The sequence below is a fragment of the Xylaria bambusicola genome, assembly GCF_022495145.1.
Source record: "Xylaria bambusicola strain CBS 139988 unplaced genomic scaffold F5B22scaffold_33, whole genome shotgun sequence".
NCBI lineage: Eukaryota > Fungi > Ascomycota > Sordariomycetes > Xylariales > Xylariaceae > Xylaria > Xylaria bambusicola.
The window spans coordinates 71843-92228 of NW_025953586.1; the positions used below are offsets into that span (position 1 = coordinate 71843).

The 20386-nt window shown below is 47.3% G+C and overlaps 7 protein-coding genes across 7 annotated transcripts; 3 read left to right on the plus strand and 4 right to left on the minus strand.

Moving 5' to 3' along the window:
* Nucleotides 1-728: 728 nt before the first annotated feature.
* Nucleotides 729-2207, plus strand: F5B22DRAFT_648322 (uncharacterized protein; the record flags this gene model as incomplete). Its single annotated transcript, XM_047979002.1, has 4 exons — nucleotides 729-893; nucleotides 953-1849; nucleotides 1908-1992; nucleotides 2041-2207. 4 exons carry the CDS (start codon nucleotides 729-731, stop codon nucleotides 2205-2207), a joined length of 1314 nt encoding a protein of 437 aa, XP_047829021.1.
* Nucleotides 2208-2643: 436 nt separating this feature from the next.
* F5B22DRAFT_637551 (uncharacterized protein) lies at nucleotides 2644-3715 on the minus strand (the record flags this gene model as incomplete). Its single annotated transcript, XM_047977457.1, has 2 exons — nucleotides 2644-3063; nucleotides 3200-3715. The coding sequence occupies 2 exons, from the start codon at nucleotides 3713-3715 to the stop codon at nucleotides 2644-2646; spliced, it is 936 nt and encodes a 311-aa protein (XP_047829022.1).
* Nucleotides 3716-4112: 397 nt separating this feature from the next.
* Nucleotides 4113-4661, plus strand: F5B22DRAFT_657591 (uncharacterized protein; the record flags this gene model as incomplete). The annotated part of the gene is made up of 1 exon (XM_047980057.1): nucleotides 4113-4661. One exon carries the CDS (start codon nucleotides 4113-4115, stop codon nucleotides 4659-4661), a length of 549 nt encoding a protein of 182 aa, XP_047829023.1.
* Nucleotides 4662-4760: 99 nt separating this feature from the next.
* On the minus strand, nucleotides 4761-5679 carry F5B22DRAFT_291280 (uncharacterized protein). The gene is made up of 2 exons (XM_047970414.1): nucleotides 5509-5679; nucleotides 4761-5444 (listed from the first exon to the last, which is right to left on the minus strand). The coding sequence occupies exons 1-2, from the start codon at nucleotides 5567-5569 to the stop codon at nucleotides 4984-4986; spliced, it is 522 nt and encodes a 173-aa protein (XP_047829024.1). The 5' UTR covers nucleotides 5570-5679; the 3' UTR covers nucleotides 4761-4983.
* Nucleotides 5680-6615: 936 nt separating this feature from the next.
* F5B22DRAFT_637553 (cytochrome P450) lies at nucleotides 6616-8552 on the minus strand (the record flags this gene model as incomplete). The annotated part of the gene is made up of 5 exons (XM_047977458.1): nucleotides 6616-7060; nucleotides 7118-7199; nucleotides 7254-7958; nucleotides 8009-8203; nucleotides 8360-8552. 5 exons carry the CDS (start codon nucleotides 8550-8552, stop codon nucleotides 6616-6618), a joined length of 1620 nt encoding a protein of 539 aa, XP_047829025.1.
* Nucleotides 8553-9803: 1251 nt separating this feature from the next.
* F5B22DRAFT_657593 (uncharacterized protein) lies at nucleotides 9804-11544 on the plus strand (the record flags this gene model as incomplete). The annotated part of the gene is made up of 4 exons (XM_047980058.1): nucleotides 9804-9978; nucleotides 10034-10592; nucleotides 10647-10710; nucleotides 10761-11544. 4 exons carry the CDS (start codon nucleotides 9804-9806, stop codon nucleotides 11445-11447), a joined length of 1485 nt encoding a protein of 494 aa, XP_047829026.1. The 3' UTR covers nucleotides 11448-11544.
* Nucleotides 11545-11843: 299 nt separating this feature from the next.
* Nucleotides 11844-13928, minus strand: F5B22DRAFT_637555 (peptidase S8/S53 domain-containing protein; the record flags this gene model as incomplete). Its single annotated transcript, XM_047977459.1, has 6 exons — nucleotides 11844-11882; nucleotides 11916-12478; nucleotides 12600-12688; nucleotides 12784-12903; nucleotides 12957-13038; nucleotides 13094-13928. 6 exons carry the CDS (start codon nucleotides 13926-13928, stop codon nucleotides 11844-11846), a joined length of 1728 nt encoding a protein of 575 aa, XP_047829027.1.
* Nucleotides 13929-20386: the final 6458 nt, after the last annotated feature.

Sequence of the window (20386 nt, forward strand, 5' to 3'; positions counted from 1 at the left end):
AAGTCGCGACGTCGAAATCAAGGATCTAGGTACAGATCCTGGGTTGGTGCTCTACATTACATACTTACATACTTAAGTATTATGTAGACCAGGGAGTTTATCGTACCTGGGTAGAGACGAATGGCAGTGATCCGTCACATGGATTCTCACGGTTGAGCGTCTGCGCCAATCCGAAATCGACAGGTGCGTGGCCGACAGGGCGCAGGCCGCAACAAATACTGTTTCATGAGCCCCAAAGGTACGCGCCAACCTGGTCAACGGACTTGTTTGAAACGCCTTCATTCGAACTCGTCTTTAGCGCCTCGCTTCTCTCACTGACATTCGTACCTTTATCGCTAGACTAATCTCGAGCTATGAAGGGGTTTCGCCAATTATGTCGTCGTGAAACTTTTGTGCAAACAGCTCACCTGCTTTCAGGCTCGACGGCGGCGCTTTTCAGGGGCTGAGGGAGTAGCCCCCAAATGCAGGTACAAATGTCCAGGCCCTGAATGCATTCGAGAAGAGGTTTCACGATGATACCTAAAATGAGTCCATCTCGACTCTTTGCACCCTTTTGCTGCGTGAAGCTTCCCTTCTTTCTATCGCCTCTCGTTCTCGCTTCCGCCGGTCGGGATTTTCGTTCTCTTATCTTCATCGACCCTCATTTGTGCGCGCCTCATCATCTTCGTCATCAAGTCATTCTTTAGCGCTTTCTCTCCTTGATATTCGCGATACACCTCTAGACGACGATGAATTTTCTGTGGTTTGCTTCATTGATTCATGTGGCTACACAGTCACCCGTTTTGCTGGACCAGTCTCGCCGAACGGTCGCACAGCTAGACCAGTCAGCCTTCGATGAGGCGCAGCAGCCCGATACCAGTGCGACCAAGGCGTTTGCGAGTACTCTTATCAAGGTGGGTAGTCGATGATAGGGCTAAGGATATTCGCGAACTAAACTAATTGTCCTCGGCAGACGGCAGATGATCGATGTTTATTTGTCGACGAGCTTTCAGGGGATTTCAGAGCAAATCTCACCCCAGTTCAAATCGCCGAATGTGGCTCTACAGACGGACAAGAATGGGACATCATAACTAACGGAAAACACAACAATGTGCCCAACTCGATACTCGTCGTCAGCACTCTGACCAATGCTTGTCTCAACTTCGACCCAAGGCGACCTGCTGGGAACCAAGTTATTCTGTTTAGCTGCGGAGGACGAGCCGACGGTGGTGGCGACGTGACCGATTCTCAGTTGTTCCCTTTCAATGGTGGCGCCGGCCCTCTGTCCTTATCGCCAGAGAACGATCTCAACTCGTGCCTCACTGTCTCGGATGAGGTCATTGATGTAGCCCCATGCCAAGCTGGCGACCTGCATCAGCTCTTCAATTTTGGTGATAGCTTGTCCCTCGAGCCCAATTCTACTTCTACTGGTGTGGTGAACACTCCCGCTCCCACCTCTACATCAACCAACCCTACTTCAACAAGCCTGGGTCAAGACACCGTGACAGCCACCACCAATGGTGGCAGCGCAACAGTAACTTCCGCACCGACAAGCAGCGCCAGCGTTGGAGGGATAGCCAATCCTACAGAAGCTGTTCCCGTATCAGGTGCAGGAGGTGTGTTACAACCATCGGCTGTCGCAGAAGCGCATCAGCGCGATGATACCGCAACGCGCGCCTTCGAATCTATCAGCATTCAGTCGTCTGACGGACGTTGTCTTTTCGTTGACCCGACTGCGGGGGATTTCCGTGAAAATCTCATCCCAGTGTCTCTGGTGCAATGCGCTGGCACACCCAATGAGAAGTTTGATGTCATTACTGCTGGAAAGCACAACAATGAAGATGCTTCTGCGCTTATCGTCAGCAGCTTGGTAAGTCTTGCGAACTCTATTAATATGCCATCAAGAACGAGATCTAATGTACGCTTAGATGAATGGGTGCATTAGTTTTGACGGCCGTCGTGAGGCTGGAGATACCGTCACTATTTTCTCTTGCGGGGGTAGGGCAGACGGAGGTTAGTCACACTGTCCCTTGAGCAAAAATGATTCTAATCATGCCTTAGGCGGCGAAACCAACAACGGCCAATTAGTTCCATTTACCGGTGGTACGCAATTCGCTCTCGCACCTGTGAGCGAGCGTAATGCGACATGCATCATCCCGGGAAGCGACCGCCTTGACTCGACACCTTGCACAGATGATGATTCGCAACTCTTCAAAGTAATAACATGATAGGATTACCATTATATTCAATGATGTTCTGGTGAGGCTGGCTTTGGCTGTTCGATTCGAGGCATCATTCCTTTCCTCTTAGTATTTTCACCTTATGTATAAGTACCGGTCAAGGTTTGGACTTATTCCGTATATCAACTAAATGGGTAAGTCACGCGACAGCCCGTCAGTGTACATTATTTTCAGTATTCTCGCGAAAGAAAATACAATAAATTCTGATCTATTTGATGTTATTGTCAGTGCATATAGACTACAAGACGGTATACCGAGACAAGAAGCAGGGGGGACGTTGTTGCTGATTCATCCGACTTTCTATCGTTACAATTGGCAGTGTATGAATGCCAAATTCATAGCGGCTATCTCTCTTGTGACCTTGGGAAACTAGGAAATAAAAATAAAGATTACAATAAAGCCTCCACACCTCGCTTTATCACTATCATTCTGCAGTCTCGAAAGTGCTGTCTAGGTCCAACCATTCTTTAAAGGTCAATATGTCAGGGTAGTCAGCACGTCGTGCCTCGACATCTGCCTTGTATCCATCGCTTGCAAACCATCCGATCATGGTCCGTACCTCGCAAGAAACGAAAGTTAGAGCGCTTCCAAAGAACGAATAGGCCATTGGGGCGGGTTGGCCCGTCACGCTCTCAAATGCTTTACTTAGGTCATCCATGTTCAACTCGTCTCCAGCAAGACCAACCGCTTTGCGATTCCATTTCTGCGTGTCCGTGAACGCTTGGGCGGCGAAATTACCGATGTCCCTAACAGCGATCCATTGCATCGATTTGTCCCCAAGCCAATTACGCAATGATGCCAAGAAGACTCTGGTGGGAACCCCAGGAAAAAGATTGTCCATGAACTAGCGAATCGAACATTAGTAATTGACACATATTCCAAATGCTGAGAAGCACCCAAGTGACTATATAGCTTAACAGGTCTCGCAAGCCTAGGACAAGTGTCTCGCTCTATAGACTACGCGGGGGCAGATTACTTACAGCTACGGGACGCAAGATGGTCCAACCCATGCTTTCTCCTGCTTTTCCTTCTGCAGTAGCCTTACGAAGATGATGTTCAATCTCATATTTCGTCTGAAAGTGCGGGACGGGGGTTCGATTGTCCCAGGACCTATCGTCGCCCCCTCTCTCGACGCTGCTGTATACGAAGTGTTTAACCCCAGCTTTGATCGATTCGTCAATGAGGCCTTCGCCCTGTTTGATCTCCCCCTCAGGGGTGACGCCTTTGCCCAAAGAGACTTGCACCGAGTAAACGCCCCATAGTGGTTGTTCAGCTACCCGCAGGGCTTGCTTGAAAATGGCAGGAATGTCATCGAGATCGCCCTCGACTAGTTTGATGGAACGAGATTTCGAGCGGAGCTTCTGCGCAGCAGGTTGAGAAACATTCCTTGTGACGGCGAGAATAGTAAAGTCCTCAAGCTTTTGGTTAAGCAGGGCTTCAATAACAGCACTGCCCTGCCTTCCCGTGGCGCCTGTGACTAGGATAGCTTTAGACATGATAATTAATGTAACTCACGATGTATGTATGGTGTTTCGTATTGGTATGCTGAAGCAAGATGAGTTGTTGGAGGAAGATTAAATTAGGTGTATAGATAGGGCCGTTTTTGGTGGTATCGTCGTGGCAACGTCATCAATACTAAAGGCGCATCGAGCAGCATGGTGAGTGAACTCAATCTTGAAGATCGGATCCGATAAAATTCCGATCTGCATACCGCATTTGTACAGAAAGCTTTGAGTCGGAAGCCGGATTCCAGCAACCCGTATGACCGCGCAGATCTCTATATGAAGTTCGTATCATGGCCTAGATCGATGGTATGCGCTTCGATGCCCCAGGAGAACCAGCGATTGATGAAATACTTTTCTGTCTCATTACTGTGCTCGTATTTCATGCATGATGGAGGTTTCTAAACAGCAGCGTATGCAAACAATTGATGCTCTTCTCAATGGGTATAGCAGCCTCTCAGTTGCGAAGCTTCTCGAGCCGCTTGCACCCGACTTCCACCATCAGGTCTTCCCAGAGAGTTTAGGCATGCCGATCCGCAACAAAGATTCTTTTGCAGAGCACGCAGCGGGGATTTTTGACACGTTTGAAGAGTTCAGAATGACCCCAAGGACTATCATCGACGATGCCACCGCGGGTCTCATCGCAATCGACGCGGAGATGCTCGGCACCTTGAAAGGGAGCAAACAGGAATGGAATAATGAGTGCATCATGATAGTTCGTCTGACAGAAGATGACTGTCAGGTTCTCGAGGTCCGAGAGTTCGTTGACAGCGCAAAGGCGGTGGAAATGGCACAGACACATGCGCCCAAGGACTTTGGCACCAAGACCAGTGGCAACTTGAATATCGAGGAGCAAGGCCTCTTTGACCTAGTCTCATTGATTTACGTCGGCACAGCGGTAATTGCTTGCTTCAGTCTATACCGAATGTTGTATAAGTGAAGGTGTGTTATATGTACATTGTTCAGAGAAATTGCCCACACGATCAGCACTTTATTCTAGTCGAACAACACGACTTAATCAAATATCATATTATAAACCAACTACTATGTCATCTCTTATAAGATCGCGTGATACATAACTTGAACTGAGTTATTACCTTGGGCTTCGCTATGTTGCCAGGACTATCCCCTTTCCCCACTGAAAGAATTTGTGCTTAAAAAAGGATGTTAAGGGACAAATGACATATCCTGTAATCTGTGCTCATCCGTCCGCAAAAGCCATAGGTATATGTTGGTATATTCCAAAACTATTATCGTACTCTTCACCCTCTCAGGACCTGCGAGAGTGCCAGTGTGCCAGCGATTACTGGCGTAAGGAGGCGCACGGTATTGAACTTGATCCATTTGCGAGCATAGCTCTCTGCCATTCTTGTGTCGACATGCCCCTTAGGTTCCTTAAGGCCGTCGAGCTTTTCGTTGATGGGCTGCATATTTATGGCTGAGTGCACCACGGTGATGAGATGGCACAAGGCTGAGATAGCATATACTCTCCAGTCTCCGAGGCTACTGCTTGGCTCCTGAGCTGAAGCAGCCCATGCGGTATACCCGTATCCAAAGATACCCAGGGTGCTGATGGGCCGGAAGAAAACGTTGCCCACCTTCCAAAAAGTCGGCCACTGCCTTCCGAGTAAGCGCGCTCTTGCGGCATGATCGGGAGAAGATGGCGGTGGGAAATCCACAAGTAAAGCCGGGACGCCCATGAATGATTGGGTGATCGCATTTCCTATTCGATGAGAATCAGTAATACTGTTATGTATCCGCGGCCAGCAATGTTCCCGCGCACTCACCAAACAGGATGAAAGAGCATGCAACAGTGGTCCCAACCACAATCTCGGGTGCAACAGCCATTCCAGCGATATTTTGGCCTCTATCCAATGCTTATCGACAGGCGCAAGTATGAACAGAGATGTGTTATTTTTTTTTTGGATATTCTCAAAGGTTCAAGATGCTCACTGGTCATAAATGGAGCGAGCTAATCCTGCTCAGCCCTCTCTAAAGGCCGGCTGCTGCTCTGGCGTCATATCACATGTAGTTTTACGACAGGTTGGCCTGCTTGAACTCACTATAATGGTTCAAGCTTACGACTAAGCACTGAGCGTAAAGACGGCACGGAATACGGCGCAAATTTTGGCTTCGTTTTTCCATCTCGCGGTAACTTTCGATGAAAGTTTAACCGTTAAATGCCCTGTTTTGAGATATGCCTGAAGCACATGCATGTCAGCAACTAGCTCTACAGTGGCAGCCAGAACAGACCTCGCTCTTGCAGCTTGCAGTATACCTTCAACTTAAATACTCGGGGTTTGATGTATACTAAGTTAGTCTGGTCTCAAGGTGATGTGGTGTACTTAGGTGCTAATAATTGAGTCGGCTAGAGACTATTGCGTACTACACCTAGTATCAGGGTCATCTCATACTGAGCTTCTCCAACGTGTCATTTGTATCATCGCCATATATTCGTGCATCTATATTGGCAAACTTAGGAAACAGTTATATGACTGTCGATCTGCTTTATTATACACCTGTGCGAAGTTTGAAGAGAGTAAGAACTGATTTTGGCATGCTTTAGAAATTGAAGTATATATAGACTCAATACAGGGGAATCAGCATCGCCTTCACCCAAAGGTGTTGGCTCCGTACTATACCTCTAACTAAACAGATATTCAGACTATAAACTGATGAACCACAGCATCCCCTGATAACAGCGGGAAGTGTCGAAACTGACCATGTAGACTAAAGGTCACGCCTGATAGTCGCTGCTAGACTTGAGCTGCGTCGGTTTATCCCATGCCTTAATTATCTGCTCACCCCCACTCCGTTATATGCCCACGCTGCTCCTTATTAAACCTTGCACATCTATCTGATATTACTGTATGATATTTGATCGAAGTGACGTCTTATTTCTCCGGCATCGTCGCGGCACGTTGAGCGAACTCGTACCTTTCACGCTTGTCTCGTGCTTTTGACTCTTCCCATAATCGTAGAGCCTCCTGTTTTCGTCCCTTGCTTCTCGGCTCAAATTCCATCTGGAAAGGGTCGGGCTTGATAATAAGCAACGAGTTGGACTTATCCGCAGGTACTGGTACGTCGCAGCCTGTGACCGGATCTTTCTTTGGCTTGAGATTGAAACACCAGCTCAGTGCACCACAGGCCACGATGAGCTCATCTTGGGTCAAGGTTTGCCCCAAGCATTGTCGTTGGCCCCAGCCAAACGAACTCATGCCCTTGATAGTTGGGAATTGCGTGAGCGGCTCCTGATAAGTAGGCCAGCCGGGTTCGAGCCATCTTTCAGGTCGAAAATTATCAGGATCTGGGTACTTCAGAGGGTTCCGGAGAAATGCCCTGTACTGTTAGCGAAGAAGATAATATGTTAGGATCAGGGATCATCCTGAGACTTACCAGTCAAGTGGAAGAATCCGTGTTCCTTTTGCCAAATAGTAATCTCGATATACGTCATCAGCTTCCATTTCATGGGCAACGCCTACCGTCGGTCAGTCTCACGATTCACGACCCTCATATCTTCGGGTTCGCTTACCGGTTGGCACATTAGGCCGCCATCTCATGGTCTCTTTGATGCATGCTCTCAATATCGGTAAATTAGGTACGTCATCAAGGGTTGGCATTTGACCCTGGCATTTGTGGTCGATTTCCCTTTGGACAATGCTTTGCCACATGGGATGATGCACCATGGAGACAAGCCAGTAAGAGAGAGGACCAGCCACAGTGAATATGCCAACGAGGGCTATCATACCAATTACACAAGATGCCTCGTAGTCGCCAGAGAGACTTGAGCGCTTTTCGACCCTCTCTAGGTATTGCCTAGTGAAGCAAGGTCTCTGCTGGCCGAGCTCCATCTTCTTACGGGTTTCGACGAGTCGTTTCATCCACCATTCCCGTTGTTCACCATGGCGTTTGCGTTCTGCTATTTTCCACGGGTTTATGATCTCTGGCAAATGCCACAATGGCGTCAAAACGTTTGTGATAGGACCGGCTGGCGACATCTGGGTTAGTAACCCCCATGCACTTTTGGTGCAATACTCGCTGAGGCTCGGATCATCCCATGTCAACTGGCACATGACTTTGGATGCCATATCCTCCAAGCTGTATTGGAAATCGTCAGGTCGTTCAATCAATCTTACGAGCCATCTTTTGGCCTCATGGTACATGACGCCGTGATAATGGGCATTGCTCGCTTCAGTTAGATAAGCGTGGGTTAAGCGGCGCTGCCGAGCCCAGTACTCTGTGATCAATCATTAGCGAGAATGTTTAAGAATTATTTGGGCTTCTTACGGTTCTTTCCCATGAGTGGTAAATATTCCATGGAGCCATGAGTACTCTTAGAATCAACAATTGATCTTATCTCTGGCCGGTCAGAGTTGTACTTTGCTCTCCTGACCATGAGTTCTTCTGCTACAGACTCATCTGTCACGACTAATATTGCGGTACCGAGTATGTCAATCATATAGAATCCATTTGGTCCACTATCTATATCGCTAATTAGCAAGGCATCTAGAATGCATACATCAAGTAGTACTCAAGGGTGGTCCACGCTGTGATAACAGTTGAGAAAAAGAATATATACAGGACTCGTGGCTGGTCATAGACCATGCCATGCGCAAGAGTTCCTGGATTTATACGTACATTGACGAGCCCATTCGTGGAGCTTGATCCACATAAACTTGATCGGGAGGTCATGAATCCGTCCAATATAAGGTAAGAGTGTCGGACCTGGCACTTTCTTGGGGTTATTCATCTGCCTGAATAACGTGTAGAAACGAAATACGCCTATGCTGACAATGGCGGTCCCTAAGGCAATGAGCGTCAAGCGGTGCATTATAGATAACCGGTGAGATCGAACAATAAAGAAGGACAAGAAAACCGGAAAACCGACAACTCCTCAAGATAGTTGATAGACGGTTATGGGTTATCTTTCCAATAATATAAGAGTATGATATATACGTATGGCTTTATCTTATGCTAGCTTACAAGCACGAGCTTTGTAGACGCGTGTAAAATGGGATGACAATCTATCACGAAGGTCCTGGATCCGAGTCTCGTGTTTGATCGTAGCACATTGTATATTTGTTTATCTCCGTAACCATGACATTAGCCCGTACAGTTCCAATCTAGAATGATGATAGGTTACAGAGAGTTCAAGAAAATACACAAATGATCATCGTGTCCTCTGTCATTATGATTCGCAACATTCAAAGGGAAGCGAACAGCTGAGCGTCTACAGGGATTGGGGGATTGCTCATTAAGTCTCGGAAGCTGTTGGTATCCCTCTCATAACGTGGTTGGTCTCGTGGGGACATTACCCTTGATTCATGGTACGCGGTTAGCCAAATGGTACTCGGTGATCTCAGACTCAGTAAGCACCCTTGACATGTAACCCATATCACTTAGCCCTTGCGTCACTTTCGAGTAATTCTACGCGTCAAGCGAAACCAAGAAGATGCTTAACTTAGTTACAGTGCAAGAAACAGAAATATACTACCAGTTGTGCACGTGTTAACTCGAGGAGAAAGCAGCTTGGACACTGGGAATATTGATTCTCGAGGCCGCGTCGTCAATCGGCCCATCTAGGAACTGCATACATATCGAAGGATTTTTTGTTCTTCAAGCAGATGCATGATCGGGTATACTGTCAGTATGATCAAATGACAAGAAATTTGCAAGGAGCATTCTAGAGACGTAGAATCTCGCAAACAACAGGGTTTCCAATCTCCCGTTGGCTGCTCACTGTCCATTACTGCACAAATAGACCTATTGACATGTAAGGGTGATCTCGGGTAATACATATGTTTGTGCGAAACCTAGCAGCTGACGCGCTCGGTGTCACCATGGTATCGAGTCGCGATTAAGGGAGCTATGAACAAGCAGCTCACGCTACCCGTCAAGTGTACATTGATACTACCTAAAGAGCTCCTATAACGTATGGACCGTTTGGCTTCGTAAGCTCAAGGCTCAAGCAGCTGATATTCTTTAGCCGATATATAGGTGCTTCCACCTCTTCATTTCCTATTACATCTCCTATCTTCCTGTACAACCATTTTCTTGGACTTCAATACGTTTTGAAAGCAATATGGGTTCCATCCAAACAACCGCCGAATGCAGACCCGTAGGGTCATATTCTCCAACCGGGATCGATGTCTTGATTGTAGGTACGGGTCTTGCTGGCCTAACAGCATCTATTGAATGCATACGCAAAGGTCATAATGTACGCATGCTCGAACGCATGGACGATATCAACACTGCGGGTTTGTATAGATGTCCCTAGATAGCACTCGGCCAATCTCTGACCTATAGATATAGGGGACATGTACTTCATGGGCCATAGTGCCATCCAATTCTTCCGACATTGGCCAGAATTGCTCAAGGAGTATGAGAGTATCTCCATGAGCAATGCGTGGCTACAGACATTCAAACACAGTGGCGAACAAACAATTCCTCCAATGAAAGTATCCGATCGGCTGCGTCGCGCAGGAATGGATCCGAATACGCCCCCTGGAGCTTTTCAGATGAGACCACTTGTTTACAAGATGTTCGTCCGCCAAGTACAAAAGCTCGGCGTTAAGATAGACTTTGGTAAAAAGGTAGTTGACTACCATGAAGATGAATCACGCCAGAAAGCAGTCGCTGTGACAGAACAAGGAGAGTCTTTTGAGGCGGACGTTGTAATTGCTGCAGATGGTGTTGGCTCCAAGAGTCAGAAACTTGTAGGTGGACAGGTGAGAGCAAGGAGCTCTGGTAGAGCCATGTGGAGAGCCGCTTTTTCTTCAGACCACCTCGACAAGAGCTCCGAAGTCAAAGAGTTCTTTGCGGGGATGGGAGGAGAGAATAAGGACGAGCCGATCATTAGAACATTCCTAGGGTGGGTTCTCCGTATTTCTATGGCGAGTTTTGAACTGACGTTGGCTTTCTCTAGGCCCGGTACCTATGCATTGACTCTGACTCGACCCGGAACTTTCATTTGGATAATGAATCACGATGTAAGACTTTCTAAAACTATGCACTACACGCTGATATTGACGGTAAACAGGTGACAGGATCGGAAGAAGAAAGCTGGACTCACACAGTTGAATCAGACGAAGTGCTCCATAACATGGATAAGGGGGTTGGCCCAGTGCCCTGGGCGCCGGTTTTCAAAGAATTGGTCAAAGTGACCCCTCCTCAGACGATTCTCAACTTTGAACTCTTCTGGCGCAATCCACAACCTTCCTGGTGCTCGCCCGGCGGCCGGGTGGTCCAGATTGGTGATGCTGCACATTCTTTTCTACCAGCGTCGGGCAACGGTGCCACTCAAGCCATTGAAGACGCCGTATCCCTTGCATCTTGTCTTCAAATCGGTGGCAAGGAGAACATTCCGCTGTCTGTCAGAACCCATATTCGATTCCGCTTTGTTCGGTGTGCCTGTGCACAGAAACTAGGCTTCTCCAACGCTGAGCTGCTTCAAGATACGGACTGGAACAAGGTAAAATTGGATCCAAAACGCGCGCAGCCAAAGCTTCCTAGCTGGATCTGGAAACACGACCCGGAGAAGTACGCCTACGAGAATTATCATAAAATGGCAGAGACTGTCAAACAAGGAATACCATTTGACCAAGTTGATACCGTTCCTCCCAACTACCCAAAAGGCTATCGATATCAGCCATGGAGCATCGACGATATTATGGAGGACCTCAGAAATGGAAAACCTGTCAATCTCGGAGACGGAGAGTGGGATTAACTTTGCTATCCCGAACATGGCCTATTGTCATAGGGTCATCATCGACTAGCTAGCGTCGAAGTATGTCAAGATCTGAGCATAATGTGCTGAATGGAACAAGATGAACACTAGGGTCTGTTGATTGTCAAGGGTAATAATCAAGAAAGTCCATGGAGAATCTATGAGATGGAAGAGATAGTGATAATATAATATATTACTGGGGAATCGATTAATAACAAGGTTTGTCTTTGCTTCATTAGTTAGTATCTTGGAATTCACAAGGCCTACGTACGCACTTTCATCACATTCATACACAATGACACTGTTGTAGTATGGGAATACAAAACCTCAGATTCAAGTGGAAAGGACAATAATCATGTATGCATTTTATTATGACTAATGCCTGTCTTGATCGATCTACGCATTCTTGACGCCTGGAGCGGCAGCGGCCAAGAGCTTGTCGAAAATGGGGGTCCCAAGGCCAGTAACAGGATCCCATCCCGCAGTGGCATTCCAGCGAGCACCGTTACGACCAAAAGCCGAGTTGCTAAAGCAGCCAGTACCAGCTCCGGTGGTGATATCCGTGAAGGCGTTGGCATTGGAGTAAAGGAAAGGGTTCAGGAATCCCAATGGTGCGAGACCCTGGCTCTTTCGAGCTGCGTTCAGCAAAGCTACCACGCCCGCGAAGACTGGCGAAGAGGCACTGGTGCCGGACAACAGGGCATTCCTACCCTTATCAACAACTGCAAAGGATGCGCCTTGGGTGGCAACATCTGGGAAGCCTCTGTTGGAAGAGTTGAAGTAGCTCGAGTAGGTCTTGCCAATCGATGAGAGATATGAGCTCACGGCGCTGCTCTGCCACGATGGCCGGGCGTGAAGGGTGCTGAAGCCACCGCTGGAGAAACTGACGGCGGCCTCTGGGCTGACACCCCGCGTTGCGCCTACGGACGTTATATAAGGACAAGCACCAGGGAAAGTTGGCTGAAAGTACGGGGCCCTATCGGTCACCCTTACACACGAATCACCTGGGCCCGAGTCACCAGAGGAGAACACTGTTACGCTCGCCGTCAGCCTTCTCCCGCTTTCAATACTTAATGTATCTCGGAAACATGAAGAGCTATGCACTCTCAGGGTAACCGAAACGAAAGAAGCTAGGATCTGGAAATAACTTACAAACGCTCACGCCACGGGCTCCGAGTTGCATGAACATATTGCACACCTTAAGAGCATATTCGGCTGGCACACTCTGCTCCTCTTCGCCGCTATTTACAGGCTAGGGTCAGCGATTATTGACAAGCAGTATCTCGGGGGCCTACAGGAGCAGAGACAGTGGGGATAATGACTTGACGAGACTTACTATGAAGTTGAGAGGGTTTGTGGTAAGGCTGAATCTGGCTGATCCAAGAGATAGGTCAAGAACTCAAGATACGGCTCGTTTGACGACGGGCCAGGTTCATCATCCGTAGGGACTAGAGGGCTAGTGGAGTTTGTCAGCATAAATAATAGTTGAGGGCTTTGAAGTATACTCACCCACGGCCACCCGTGCTATATTCCAAAATAGGGATCGGGGCACTGACGGCTAAGATGTACTGAATATCCAAGTTCGCTTCGCCTGTTATGAACTATTTAGTATCGGGCGGCGCGATAGACGGAGGGGACAGCTATACCGCTATCACTATTGCTGTTCTGATTGTTCAGCCCCCCATTCACGAGCTGAACGCTGAAGTTCTGTCCCGCGGCGCTTGGCAGCCATCTCGACTCGAAGGAAGTCAAATCGTTATATCTGGCATATTCCTCGAGGTAGGAGGCGAAAGAAACCAGATTGCCGCTGGCAGAAGGTGTGTAGTGGATGTTGTACAATGACTTGAGGCAAGCCGGGGTAATCTGGCTGACATTGCAGTCGGCGGCAACGTTGCCTGTCGCTTCGACGTTCGCAACCTTGGCCTGTTCATCGGCAGAATCGAGAATGTGCATATCAAATATGGTAGATTTCCTCGCGCCAAGCTGTCCGAATCGGGTGGTCGGCTGGATCAAGTCCACATATTTTGAAAGCTCATCGGGCACACTGTAGTCTAGCGTTCGAAGCTTCGGGCTGCCGCCTTTCTCATATTGATACCAAGCAAAGGTCGTGTTGAGCAACTCATTGGCCTGCTCCACGGTGGTGGAGAAGGTGATCCAGTCGTTGTTGACGAGAGACTTGATGTTGCTTCCGCTAAGCCAGCTCACAACAGAGGTGACAGCTTCTTCGGTTGGTGCGGTGTATGATCGCAGCTCGAGGCGGCTCAAGTGCTTTCCATAGTTGGGATGCTCTGGCGTTGACATCTCAATTACCGCCTGTTCCAAAGCGGCGGCATGCTGCTGTGGGAGGGCAACTCGGAGCGTAATCGGCTCGTCCAACGCAGCTTCGCGGAGCTGCGTCCACCCTTGGGGAATGGAGGGCAGACTGTCCATTACCCGGGCCGTAGCCGCTGTCGCGAATAGGGCAGTGGCTAGAGACAACATTGCGACAAGAGTCTGGGACACGAACTAGGAATCTTACGACTGGGAGGGCCGAAGACAGCTTCGTGTAGAACTCACATACTCGAGTAGGACGAAAGTCGTCATCTTATAGGCGTGGTGCCCTCCTTTCTTTGTCGTATTCTTTGCATTGATCCGGGAGTCCCTTCGGTTACGGTTGCATCCAAGCAGATCCCCACGGCGCTTAACGACAGCCCCAACCCCTGCCACAACTGTTCACTTGCCGAGTCTGGGCGATCTTCCCGTGTCTTGGATGGGCTAATACGACGGTGTTTATCTACATTAGGCAGGCGGGCCTCGTTGCGGGCTATACTTGAGCGAGATAAGCTTTTGTTGACAAGTTGCTCTACGGAGTCCGTGTGCCTATTCAGAAAATGACTTCTGGAGCTTGAATGAGAGTAGCATCTAGGTATTGTAGATGGTGCCTTTGACATGCTGTTTCATCCTGCCGACTGAGGATGTCCTCACGCTACTGGCACGAGAGCCGTACACCCCCGAACACAGAAATGACCGCGCCAAGCAATTGGTTCCCCGTATTGATATTTCGAGGCCTGAGCTTGGCCAGCGACATTCCCTATTGAGCCGAAAGGTCGTGCAGAGTCGTGGTACCGATACAGTTATTGACGAGGGTAGCCAGGTACTGTCCCATCAATTTCGGCTTGTCAAATCGCAGGCCAACTACGACCCTTGTCCTAAAGTTATCCATGGGTTCTGTGCCTTCCAATTCGAGAAAAAGGCTCGTCCGAGCATTCGCTGAATCACTAGGAACGATCTGAACGATCTGAACGATCTAAGACATACAGTATGGGTATACATACGATCAGGGTAGTATTTCATGCGAGTACCGTGGCTCCTCAGATTCAACACAGCGCAACCCCATTGGCTTTCAAGCTTGTCTCGGATAGAGGAGGGGCAAATATCAACCACATACCACCGTAAATGTAAGTAAATTATGTGCTGAAATCGGCTGATTGGGCAGTCGAATTGAAACATGCGGTGTCAACAACGCTATGGCCACCGAGCAAAGTAACACGCATGCTGTGGCATGTTACAGGCGGGGTAGTCAACTTACGTAGTATTCACCCATGAGCTCATGAAAAGACTGTGTATCGGATATCTACTTCGTAGATGTCTTAACTTGATGGCAAAATAGTGTCTCGTGCAGTAAAATCGTGGAGGCGGTGAAACGTGATACAGGCGCACATGATTGATTGCCTTTTATCTTTGAGGTTGCCTTCGTCTTTGAGGCCTGTGCGGACATGGCATTCTCTATAACGAAAGCCAAAAACAGGTGTACCTATGTAGTAATAATTGAGGTTAAAGACTACCCCACGTAGCCTTCACCACCACCCACCAACATATTGGCCTCATTCGAATCAGCTTCAGATAAGACATCAATATTTTTTGTAATCTACAAAATCGTCACTAGCATAGTTTTCGGGGCATGATTTCTAGATGTAACTTAAAGTTGTAGTGTGCAGATTAATTACATGGCCTAATGGGCGTACCTACCAATCCCAATCCCAACTTTTGGCCAGCCAGACGCTATAAAGTCTTCATGAGGGCACTCTTTTCTACTCTTTCCCCTTTTCTTTTTTTTCTCTCTCTCTCATACTACCTACTATAGGACGATTTGCTTTACCGGCGTAACCATCCAGGAATTGACCTAGCCCCCAATTATCCTGGATTTGACCAGGCAGTAACAAAATAATCATTCTTTTCGGGTTCAGAGCGTTTCGGGCTATGGTGATCGGTTGACATTCCATCGAAAGCACGATAGCTGGATATAGGAATGTCGTCTAAAGTCTGAGCCCAGCTGGGTCGAGGAACGCACCCACGGTCGGTTGGTTGTCATAAACGTATTCCCTTACCACTCGTGAGTACTGAGTGGGTGACGGAACAGACTATTACATATTCATATGATATTGTGTGCTTTAGGTTTGGTTCAATTTAGCCATTATCACGACTTAGCTACGTGTCAGTATGTGTAGTCTATTAGCCCTTGTTATTTCACGCAGATCTCGAGCCTTCCTACAGGGCCTACTGTGACAAGGGCTTGGAGACAAATTCAATTCAATTCAATGAACTAATCTATTAAGGGTTCCTTGATGCCTGATCCTCTTGAGCCCCCTCTTTCCGTCTGAATTTTGAAGCTATCAATAATTAATACAAATAGTGCCAATCAAACATTGGCATTATCACTGAAATTATCGAGCACTGCAGGTAGGGGTGCAATATAGCATTCATTGACGTGCGAAGGTCTCTACTGCTACTAGGTACGATGTATCTACATATATAGCATTATTGCTTTGTTCCCCAGTTTATCGTATAACAACAATACAATAACCCGGCTGTCATGACTGCTAGTGTGGGGATATACAATGATATTCGTGGCGGCAGTGATGAGCTGGATTTCACGCTGATATTGCAGAAGACAGGTACTAGGAAAAAACGGACTATAGGTATGGTTTGTTGGTAAGACAAACCACCCCAATTGCTCTATCCTGTTTGATGAAGACCAGAGATATGGAAAGGCCAAGAGTCCGACAAGGTCCGTACGACGGCAGACCTTCCCCTCGGTGTCAAGCAGGGAGGATGGTGTGTGGTGGTGTGTGGTTATGTGTAATTGGGCAATGGTTTGATGCAGGGTTAATATCTCGAGTAAGCACGGGCTGTATTGTTATAGAGGCACAGGCTAGACGGACGGTGAAGCTGGGACGTGAACGGATAACGAAGAGAGACGAGGAGATGGAGGGAAGAAGGGAACAGGAATATTGGATCACGACAAGGTAGAACATCTCTTGCCGACAGATCTATTTCATGACGTATTGCACTTTCACTTTCCATTATTGGGCATGCTCCAAACGTCAACTGCTACCTTGCTGCTCGATGTTTCGGGTGTTCTCCTAGTTTGCACTTGCTTGTTATTCGCATTATCGGCAAGATGCACCCAAGCAGCAGCATCGACACCTCTCTTGAGGCATCGAATGGTTACCTGACGATTCAAGCCGGATGTTCGAAGGGGGCTGTATAAGCGTGGATGTGAATCTTGCTGTTGCGCGATGCATCTAAGAGCTATTTTCATATCTATAGTCCCAGCTACATATACAAAGTCTTTCTAGTGGAGATTACGAAACCAGGTGGTAGATCCGTTAATGTGTTTCAAGAACTGAGGTACTACAAAGTAATATATACAATATATAAACTCCGTGTTAAAGAACTTTGCATAATAATATAGTCACATAGTTATCTGCGAGGATGTGGAGGCCTTCGCGCAACACCAAGTGTCTTTACCTACCCGTACCTGGTTCCTAACACTGAAGCTATTCAGCCCTTGTTTGAGATATAATTATTAACGAACTTCAGAGGTTAGGAACCGCCGTAGCCTTGTATATAGAATCGTAGCCAGCCACAAAGGCCTGTACTGATCTATTCATATAAGTAGAACTTGGACTTCAGAGCTTCAGAATACACTTTGCATGAGCCCACCCAGCTGCAAGAAAGACCCCTCGGTAGCCATAGTAGATTATTGTCATCTACAGCTATTTCCAAGCCCCAAAATAGAGCTCTTCTTATAACGGCGCTCTACCCAAGTGTACTCCTCTCGCTTATACTTTGTAGAAGATTCTTTCCTTATTCATGCCTGAGTCTTGTGTGGTACTTACTATCTATGAACGAGACATATGAAACTATTCTCATCTGTTGTGCCTAAACTTACCTACCTACCCACTCATGACAGAGGCTGACACTTGATCTATAAGTATACACTTGTAACGGAGTGCCTAACCCCGTGGTCCGCCAACGTAGCTTAGATCAGCAAGGGTTCAATATCCACAGCTTTACTAAGTTCTATATGAGTGTAGCTCGAATTATGTATACCAAACAGCGCATAAGTGTTGAGTGCATATAACAAAATAAATACTACATAATATTTTGTTGTTCTTGATTCATAGTAGTTAGGTGAGGAATTGCAAAAATTTGGCAAAACATACAACACCAGGGATTCGCTGGTCGTCACCGACCCAACTACTAATCTGGCAGTATCTGACTTAGCTAAGGGGGAGCGGACGGGACCCCGCGTTCTCCAGATCTTATGGTCGTATGTATCAATATTCTTTATTAATTTCTTTTATATAGTAATAGTAGGTTTGATACACAGACAATGCCATACACTCAAGGTATGCAGGTATTACGCACTCCGCTTCAAAAGACATCGGCACTCTTCTTCCAGCTTGAAATCTTCTCACCACCAGACGATCACATTAAAATTTCCATACCTAGGTACGCAGTGAGCACTACTGCTAGGTGTCGGGAATAGCTATTTCCATGCGTCGGCAGGTCCATTAGTTTGGTCAGCATGTTGCTGCCACGGGGATAAGTAAGCCCGGTCTGCCTCCCACCCCACAGAGTAATTTCGCGCTCTCGTGCTCTCGTTCCTGCGCGCTTTTCCGAAGGTCTCTTGGTACCAAGAGAATAATAATGCCTCTCCAGTCTTACAGCGAGCGCAGCAGGATTCTAGAGGCGAATGGAAACATGCCACCATAGGTCTTGGTACACCAACTCGGCTCGAGGCATAATACCAAGAACTACCTAGCATAGCAGAGTGCGTAGGAAATGAAATGAATAGAAAGATCGGTTGCCAACAAAGCGCCTCGCATGTCATTAAATGTTGGCTGGCCAGCCCTGTTACCTACGTCATTGGCTTTGGGGGTTGCAGGGGACAGCCCCGAGGCTTGGGTAACAACGAGTAATCCTCTTTGCTGCCCTGGGCAGCATTGGATAACTTGCCTAGCAGCACTAGAAAAACTAGTAAAACTGCCAATATACCTACTAGTATACTAGTATATACCAAGTACCCGTTGGGACTCCACTTCCGTCGCCAACCTTCTTACTTCCAGTAGAAGCGTTGGGGTCTTTAATTCGTAAATGACCAGTCAATTCGTAAAAATCACGTGGTACTTCCAAATACGTGCAATTCCCACTAAAACAGAAGTAGTTCCTGTTTTATCCAAATGCATGCTACATTCATACTTCTTATATGAATGCCAAGAATATCACCACCCTTGCTGAAACTGCTAAGTTAGTTAATTCTTCGATAGTTAGTATACTTACCGCCTTAAGTGACGTTAGCGATTGAAAAAGAAGGTGTAGAAGTTGAAGATTGAAGGTGTTGAAGGTGTTGAACGTTGAAGGTGAAGGCGTTGAAGGCGTTGAAGGTGAAGGTGTTGAAGGTGTAGAAGTGGGTGGGGTAAGTGGGCTGGAAGGTGGTTGCCTAATTGAATCTTATTGCAGTATTCAACTTTTTCAATCGTTATGTAAAGTGTAATTGGTTAAAGCAGAGCTACTTCTATTTTGGTGTGGCTGCTATATAAAATTAAGTACCAGGGTTTTTACGAATTGACTGGTCATTTACGAATTAAAGACCCCAACGCTTCTACTGGAAGTAAGAAGGTTGGCGACGGAAGTGGAGTCCCAACGGGTAGTATCATCGATCTCGTGAATGTCAAGATCAGCGATGCAAGATTTGTACATCCGTTTAATTATTTGTTTATTTACTCTGAATTCAGCCTAGGGGTCTATGAGACATTGTAGAGAGAATCAAGTAGGGCTGGTGCTCTTAAGTACTATTTGGAAAACTTACCTACCTACTCCGTAAATACTTATTTGATTAATTCTGTGCAATTTGTTTAACAAGCGTCCAAAAGTAGGTGAGAGTGTGATTTGCGTTTGACCGGCACCAAATCCGGCAGACCTGGGCCTTCACATGACAATTAGAAAAGGGAGCCCCAGAAAATGGTATGGCCTCTTCTGGACTATCGAGCATCTTCGATCTACTTACTGCGTTACTCCTCCGCAGGGCAGTGTTTTCTGCATTTGTTCAAGTGACCTACGCTAATACTACTTATACGATTGACGATCATGTCCATCATCTACCTACTTACTGGCAATCCGAGTAGTCAGGCTGCGAACAGCATATTACCTACCTCGCTACCTGGTCCTGGAAGCATCTGAATCAAGGGACCAAATCTCAGTAGCATGACTCAGGAGTCTCGGCCGTTGCCGAGCAATGAATATGCAGCTTAGAGAGATCCATGGACAACGCACGCGCTTCGTGAAAGGGATATATATCCCAGAATCATCTTTTTTTTTCCCCTGGCCGCTCAGTAATGCTCTACATTGATCCCACCGCCTGGTGACAAGGGCTGGGCATGTATCGAACTACTGCTAATGCAACGTGCGGGCGGACACGCCTTGTCACACGTAAGTCCATGAGACCAAACCTGAGGCGGTTATTCATGTTTGGTCCACTTTGTTATTTACGAGTTTTGTCACGGCTAGGCTCGAAACTCTGATTATTACTATGTAAAGGTTATTGAATGCCAATATGAATGCCGATGATTAGCAATGCCGAATCAGCGGCACGATTGCGCGTTACGCTAGAC

What these genes read in the sequence shown, in the direction of transcription:
- F5B22DRAFT_291280 (XM_047970414.1), bottom strand. Translation starts at nt 5,569, where the DNA reads ATGGCTGTTGCACCCGAGATTGTGGTTGGGACCACTGTTGCATGCTCT. An exon ending in ATGCTCTTTCATCCTGTTTG is followed by an intron (nt 5,445 to 5,508) that starts GTGAGTGCGCGG and finishes CTCATCGAATAG; the next exon opens with GAAATGCGATCACCCAATCA.